Source organism: Dromiciops gliroides, chromosome 1, assembly GCF_019393635.1.
Source record: "Dromiciops gliroides isolate mDroGli1 chromosome 1, mDroGli1.pri, whole genome shotgun sequence".
Classification (NCBI taxonomy): domain Eukaryota; kingdom Metazoa; phylum Chordata; class Mammalia; order Microbiotheria; family Microbiotheriidae; genus Dromiciops; species Dromiciops gliroides.
In genome coordinates, this window is record NC_057861.1 from 359,129,669 (window position 1) to 359,137,851 (window position 8,183).

At 42.2% G+C, this 8,183-nt stretch overlaps 1 protein-coding gene across 1 annotated transcript in view; it reads right to left on the reverse strand.

The window, feature by feature from the left end:
• The window catches only part of ANKH (ANKH inorganic pyrophosphate transport regulator), a 188,284-nt gene extending 185,602 nt beyond the window's left edge, over positions 1-2,682 (reverse strand). Inside the window, exons 1-2 of the mRNA XM_043984237.1 lie at positions 2,484-2,682; positions 1,779-1,924 (exon numbers count right to left, since the gene is read on the reverse strand). Of these exons, the coding sequence (XP_043840172.1) occupies positions 1,779-1,874 (96 nt within the window). The 5' untranslated portion in view covers positions 1,875-1,924; positions 2,484-2,682. The remainder of the gene's footprint in view (positions 1-1,778; positions 1,925-2,483) is intronic.
• Positions 2,683-8,183: the final 5,501 nt, after the last annotated feature.

The window sequence follows — 8,183 nt, forward strand, 5'->3', positions numbered from 1 at the left end:
TATCATATTGGAAATTTAGGGCCTAATAACTGGCAAAAACATAGGAAATATCCAAAGGTGCCACTTGATTATCAAAGAAGCCAATAAATACTTTATGAGAATGAACCAGAAGATGGGGGAACCTGGAAAGAAGAGAAAATGTGATTTTCCAATCAAAATAACTATTCCCTATGCCCCACTATCACACAAAAGTAAGGAGATGATGGAAGAAGTGCATAATTACAATGAACTTAAAAAACGAATTCAAAATTTTCCACCTATAAACTCCTTTAAATACTAAGGCAGGTTGGTTCGAAGAACATCTGATGTTTTAAATGTAAATGCCCTCCAAGGAGAAAACTGAAACAAATTCTCCGTTGGGCTGCATCATAGAAAGTCTACAGCTTTATGCAGATGCAATGAATCAAAAGTATTGTGAAAACAGGAGAGCTAATCCAATCAGGTTGTTATCCTTTGAAGGTTAACACTAGAGCCTTGGGTTTCACCATAAGTATTCTGAAAACTCGTATACTTTTTAACACAAAGTGCATCACTCTTCTTAGGGGCCTTGCTAAAATAAGTATTCTTTAACAAACCTATTTTGACAACGACTATGATCCTATTTGTAGTAAAGTTCTGACGTATAAAAATAATTCTTTGAAATGGCATTTTAATTATCAAAAGGCCCCTCACCACATCGCATCACAAATTCTATCTAGTGTTAGAATCAGCAGAATAAGTTGGTTCCCTGTCAGGGGTTCTAACCGGTGCAGGTACCCATCCACTGGCTGTTGAGGAGGCTGCAGCACTACATTTGCAATGACGCCACATGGAGAAAGAGAACTGGGTAAAAAAAACCCAACACACCCAAATTATTGGGGGGGGGGGGGTCAAAAAACAACGATAGGTATTCTCCATTCCACCTCTTCAGAGAAGCAAAAAGTAACCAAAGGTAAACTTAACAGTACCCATTTTGACCATAAGTAATCCTTTCCACTTTAAAAATATCAGTTCCACTTGGAATATTAACTTACAAAATTACAACAGAAAGCTCTCCCTATCACATCACCCTTAGATAAATAGAAATCCAGTAGTATTAGCCTTTGAAACTAGTTTTTAATTAAGATACAGATCAGTGGGTTATATAACCACAAATTACATAATCTTCCTGTGCACTGAAAACCTTTCCCTTTATATGTGAAGTGTTCGACATTCAAACGAGAACTGAAAAAATCTAATGAATAACAAGCATGTTTTAAAAGGACAGTAAACAAGATCACCCTTCATAAGTAGGTAGCAAAATCAACCAATAACATCTAGGTTCGAGAGACACAAAGCAGGGGAAACCTCTTTGCTCCAACAAATGTCAAGCTACTTAGAAATGAAAATTTTCAGGGTAACTATCCGATCAGTATATATATATACACCTGTGTATTATATTGAGTCTTCCATAGTTTTCTCTTTGTAAATATCTCTTTTCAGTTTCTCCACTTACTATAGGCAAACCTGATCTGGATCTCCGAATCTAAGAAATAACCCCCCAAGGGCAGAGGCTGCTAAAGAGGACCAAATTCAAAACAGGTGTGCCACCAGGGACCGTCCAATTTCTGAGGAAGGGGAATAGGGAAGGTGGGGTGCACTACCTGAACCTGCGAGCCTTGGAGCTCGTATGGATGTCAAAGGACAGCTCAAAAAACAGTATCTAAGGTAGATCATCCTACTAGTGTGCTCGAGCTGAAGGTTGCATTTATCTAAGGGGAATAAGGGAGAAGGGGCCGCGCTGCTCGCTTTGAGTTTACCTGCTCCCCGAAGTCGATGGCTATATTGGTGATGCCCAGAGGTACCAGGAACCGGATAAGGGGCCAGTAGTGAGTGAGCGCTGGAAATTTCACCATAGTCCCAGCTGTGTGGTGACCCCACACACATCTGCCGCAGCAAAGAGACTCTGCAGGAAGGTGAGGGAAGAGGAGGGAATGAAAAACGAGGAGAGCAAAAATATATATAATAATAATAAATAAATGAATGAAAGAGAGGGAGAAGAGAGAGAGAGAGGATGGGTGGGGAGGATCTGAGTTCGGAGATGAGGCAGTGCCGAGAGGCAGCTCTCCTCTGCTGCTCCCAGCTCTGGGCCGCCTGGTGTTGTTCTAGCAAGAAATCCAAAAGATCAAGTCCATCCCGGCTGCCCTCCCACACAACAATGATCTGCCGGGAAAAAAAAGAGGAGGGACAGCGGCGGCGGCAGCACCCCCACTAGCAGCAGCAGCAGCAGCAGCAGCAGCAATTTCTGCTGACAGCTTCTCCATTATAAGAGCTCTGGGGCCCGGAAATAAATAAATAACCGCGCGCACGAGGCTCCGCCGCCACCACGCAGAGGAAATGTGGGGCGCAAACAAAAACAAGCCAGCCCCGGCGCGGGGCTGGGGCCGGCCAGGGCAGCCTGCGTCTCCCCGCTCGTCCTCCTCCTCCTCTTTCTCTCTCTCTCTCTCCTCCTCCTTCTCGTCCACCTCCTCTTCCTCCGCGGGGATGCGTGGGGGGCTCTCTGGGCTCGGGCGTCGCTGCAGCTGCAGGAAGCCGCGGGTCCCGCGCCGGGAGCCTCTGGCCGCTGTCACCGGGCCGCCTCCGCCTCCGCCTTCTCCGCCGCCCGGGGAGGGCTGGGCCCGGGAGCCTCCAGCGCCTGGGGCCCGGAGGTTTCTCTTCTGCGAGCCGGGGACCCCCCCACCGCCGCCACCATCATCACCACCTCCTCCACCTCCTCCACCGGCTCGGTGCGTGCGTCTGCCCGGCCTCTCGCTGGCTCGCTCGCTCTCTCGGGCTGGAAACACGTGGGCTTTGACACACCGCGGTGTGTGTGTGCGCGTGAGTGTGCGTGTGTGTGCTTGTGTGTGTGTGTGCTTGTGTGTGCTAGTGTGTCGCAGCCGCTCTAGAGCCGAGCGGAGAGCCAGCGAGGGAGGAGTGGGAGGGAGAGAAGGGGAAAGAAAGCGAAGTCATCTCACTGCTCCTCCTAATGCCCGAGGCCGGCCACCGCAGCTCTCCGGCTGTTCCGGGAGCCCCGGGGGGTGGGGAGGGGGCTGGGGAGGCCGGCGAGCCTAAGGCGCCGCAGCTGCTCGCCTGAGGGTGGGGAGTGTAGCGTGCCGGGGCCCGAGTCCTGAGCGCTTTGCTGCGGGGCCGCCCAGAAGTTTGAGTGGTGGGCCTCTGTTCTTTCCCCAGGATGGATGCTCACTCTGAAAGATGAGAGAGAGCAGAGAGACAGAGAGATTGAGATTGAGTGAGATTGTGGGGGGAATGGAAGTGGAGAGAGATTTTTTTTAATGGGTTATCCGGTATATTGTGAGTCACTCAATTTTACAAGTATTTATTGAAGTCCTACTTTGTTAAGGCCTCGTAGGAGAGTGCAAACAAAAACGAGATACCCTTTCTCTTTTTAGGAGGTTACCTTATGTTACTAATCTCTCTCACACACACACACACACAAAACAAAACACGCAAAACAAAAAAATAAATAAAAAGTGAATAATTATTTTATACAGGTACACTAATGCTGCTATTGGAGATGTGAACTGTTTTAATCATTTCGGAAATCAATTAGGAATTATTCGAAGAAAGTAGCTCTTTGTCCTAGGGATTCTATCTGGTGCTAGGCATATGTCCATATAATACCAAAGAAAGGTCGCATAAACAATAAACTTTTATAGCAGCACTTTTTGTGACAGCAAAAAACTGGACACAAGGTAGATGCCTATCTATAAGGGAATGGCTAAACAAGTTGTGGTAAGGAAGATATTGGAATGTTACTGTGCTGTAAGAAATGATGTATATGATGAATTATAGGTGGTAAGACTTGTATTACTTGATACAGAATGAAGTAAACAGAAAAACAACATATGTGGTGACTACAACGATGTAAATGGAAAGAATAATAAGTGAATGAATGAAAAAGGCCTTATAATGTGCTATGTGCAAAATATAGTGTTAGATGATGATAAGGATACAAATACTGAAGTAAGAAGTGCCTCCTTTCAAGGAGCTCACATTCAAAAGGGTAAAGAACATAATTTAAGAAGTCTTAACTCTAACTAGAATGAAAAGGTCCCATCATCCTTGCAATATAGCAGTGAAGCAAAGGATAATACATCTTTAATATACTTTTCCTGACAAAATCATATTAACTTCTGATGTTGAGCCATTTAACAGAGCCAAGGACTTTGGTAGCAAGTACTTGCTTCCTGAGATGGGGCTTGCAGCACTTGCAGAATCAGTTGTGAGGCCACATCTTGGGGTTTGCATTCTGGGATGATAGTTTCCAGATCTGGTGGGCAAGATCACTCAGCACTCTTAGGCCTACCAGTCTGCCAGTGGCAGTTGGTGTTAGTAGTGGCAAGGAAGGAGGACCTTATCTATACACCGTGATCGTTCTGTACAATGATACCTGCAGACTTATCAGGACCTTCACATCCCAGTACTTTCTTTCTTAACCTTATCTTCCCCTTTCAACTTCCTTTTGTGTGTTGTCTTCCCATTAGATTGCAAATTCCTTGAGGGCAGGAACTATTTTTTTTTTTTAATTTGTAATCTTAGTGCTCTGGACAGTTCCTGATACATTCTAGGCACTTTCTAAAGGTTTATTGATTGCCCAACTAGTAGGAGGATGCTGTTATTCCCAGGGGTCTTATTGCCCATCAAATGAAGTTAGTAAGCAACTTTACAAATATAATGACTAAGTTGAGATCAGTACTAAAGAAGAGATACCAGAAGGCACCTTGTAGAAGATGGGAACTCTGAGTACAGAATGCTGCATATTATGTTGGAGGTTTTTGATTAGTTGATTAATTTGCTGAACTTTTCCCTTTTTTTCTTCTTTGTTGTAAGGAAAGACTGGGGCAGGACAACAAAAGATAAAATTACAATTATTTTTCAAAGCATATCTTAAATGTAAAAAGGTTGGCTTTCTAGGTTATCTAGCCCAGTAGTGCTATGCCTAAACAGACTTGAGAGCCAAAAGATCTCTTCCACATAATTAATCAACCAAGAAACATTAAGTGTTTGCTATGGTAATTCTTTACTTTATAGTTGAGATAAAAATGGGGAGTGAGTTACCCCAGGGCATGAAGTTAAATTAGCTGCAGAATAAGGCTTTTTGGTTGAAATGAGAAAGAAGTAAAATGAACAGGACTTTTCTCACTTTCATTTTCGTGAAGATACATTTTAGGAGGAGAAAAGGGAAAGTATCTTCATAGGTCTGAAGAGAAGTTGTTGGGGATTCATTCACTTTCATCACCCAGTCCCATAATGGGCAGATTTGAAATGCCCTACTGAAAATAAAAGAGATTATTTTTTTGTTGAGGATAGGCATTTTGTCCCACCTGAAAGACTGAACTAATACCATAAAATTCCCACCAAGGGAAGGAGGAGGTAGTCTTTATTGTCCAGGGTCAATAAGACACTGTTTCCATTTTTTACTGCTATAGGTCAAGGTTGATTAGTGTGGGTACTTTATAGGGTCAGAAAGCAAGCCCTCCTTCCCTACTTTAGTAGAAGAATTAAATTGTTGAATTGAATTGTGTTGTATGACATGAACTGTAACTCCAGCTGTCTCATTGGAGAAGTGTAAAAATGCCATGTTTAGAGGTAACCTGGTCTAGGGTATAGAGAACTGGCTCTGAAGCCAGGAAAACCTGAGTTTCAGTCTTGTCTCTGATGCATCATGGCCATGTGGCTTGGACAAGTCAAGCACTTCACTTCTCTGTGCTCTCTAGGCAACTTTTTAAGTTAAAAAGAAGGTATGTCACTTATTGTCATACGGAATTTCCTTTTCCTGGAGTTCTTAATGTCAGAGGTATAAAACATGCACTCCAAAGTCCACATTGCATCCCCTACCACACGACTGAGTGTCACTGAAATAGATTAAAATGTAACTGGGGAAACATTAGACAAAATAAACAAAAATACAGTAGAACACAAATAATGTTAATATGTGGTTTTCTGAGTTAATCCAACTGTGATCCTTATGTATCATCTAATGGCCCCCATTTCTAAATGAGTTTGACACCAGTGAAGTCACCAGTCTAGTAGGCTAATTTCCTATCTCACCTCCACAAGCCACTAGGCTAGAGGCCTTCTCTGCATAGCTCTTAAAATAATGAAAGCTGAACTTTTCTTTAAAGTATAATTATTAGAATGAAGTATTTCAATGTATTACAATGAAATAAAATTGTTTGCTGTTATACTCTAAAAGCCCAACTCAATTTAAAAAAAAAAAGAAACCACCCTACACATAGAACACTTTTCTCTCTCTGTTTTGTTTTGGTGAGGCAATTGGGGTTAAGTGACTTGCCCAGGGTCACACAGCTAGTAAGTGTCAAGGGTCTGAGGTCAGATTTGAACTCAGGTCCTCCTGAATCCAGGGCTGGTGCCTTATCCACTGCGCCACCTAGCTGCCCCTATAGAACACTTCTTAATGCTATCACAGGCCCCTTGTTTTCAAGGTAAAATACAGCCATATAATTCCTATTTTTTAATGACTACATATAATTTTTTTGTTTTTACGGGGCAATGGGAGTTAAGTGACTTGTCCTGGGTCACACAGCCAGTAAGTGTCAAGTGTCTGAGGCCGGATTTGAACTCAGGTACTCCTGAATCCAGGGCTGGTGCTCTATCCACTGCTCCACCTAGCGCCCCTTATGTGTTGTTTTATCTCAGTATGTAAGCTTGTTGAAGGCAGGGGTTATCCTGTCTTGATCACTTGTCTTTTTATCCCTGTGATCAGCACAGGCACTTAGTAAGTGTTTAATAAATGCCTATTACCTTGACTTGAAGAAATGCTATTAATTTCCTAAGTTAAAAACATGCTGTATTTGAATTATTAAGGATTTTTGTTTTTAAAGCAAAAAAGGAAGCCCACACATACTGTGTTTTCCTGAAAGACAGATATAGACCATTTAAAAATAATTGAATCTAATTTCAGTTATACTGTTGTTGTTTGTCCTTCATTCTGGAAGAGGACCATGACATCAGGGTGATGTCATGACTTTCAGTGAATTGAATTAAAGTGAGGGAGAGCTGTGCAAAATCATCTTTCCTCCAGAGCCATCTGAGTCCAGTGGCAAGATATACAGGAGGATGACTGGAGATGGCTCCGGATGTTTAAGGCACTTAGAATTAAGTGACTTGCCCACGGTCATACTACTTTACCCAGTGCTCTATCCGCGGTGCCACCTAGCTTCCCCTCAGTTATACTAGGGAAATTTAGAGTACTATCATGAATAAGTCTTTTGTCAAAGAAAAAAAATGCCCCCTGCCCCCTTTTTTGGGGGGGGGGTAAGACACATAATGGCCTCTTAATTTATCCAATTTATCAGTTTGGGTTTTTATATGTTCACTTAGCTTAAAAGGAGCTAGTTCCCTATATGGACTAATTAGTTCAGTTGGTATTTATGAAGTAAGTGTCATAGGCTTAATCTTCACTTACATTAGTTAGCTTCATTTTTTTTTCTCCATCTGATGACCAGATTGCACTTCTCTACTTAGAAAGTTATCTTTTAAATACATGCCCTTGGAGGCTAGGTCAACATTAGGTAAGAAAGTCTGAATGAATCAATTACAAATCCATTATTAGAACATGCTCTTTTAAGTTCTATAGCACTAACAACCCTCCTGAATCAATATTATTATTTTTGGTTATAAAGAACATCTTAGATTTGAAATTTATAAAAATTTCAGGAATACAAAGTCTTCATGAAAGTAAAGGGATAAGGGGCAGCTAGGTGGTGTAGTGGATAGAGCACTGGCCCTGGATTCAGGAGGACCTGAGTTCAAATGTGACCTCAGACACTTGACACTAGCTGTGTGACCCTGGGTGAGTCACTTAACCCCAATTGCCTCACACAAAAAAAGAAAAAGAAAGTAAATGGATGATGTGACAATTATCTGGCCTATTTCAAAAAATTAGAATTGCGGAATTTCAGAATTATTAGGGACCTTATTGGCTTCAGAGTTCAGCTCATACCTGAAAAGAAATCCTTTAAGACCATACCTTGTAAATGATCATCTAGTCTTTGCCTGAAGATCTGCAATGAGGAAAGATTCCTGCATTTTTTTGTGGAAGTCCAGGAAACTTTTTGGATAGCTCTAAATTGTTAAGAATTTATCCTTTCTTTCGAACCTAAATTTACTGCTCTTAAGTTTATAAGTTTTACTCCTAGTTCTGC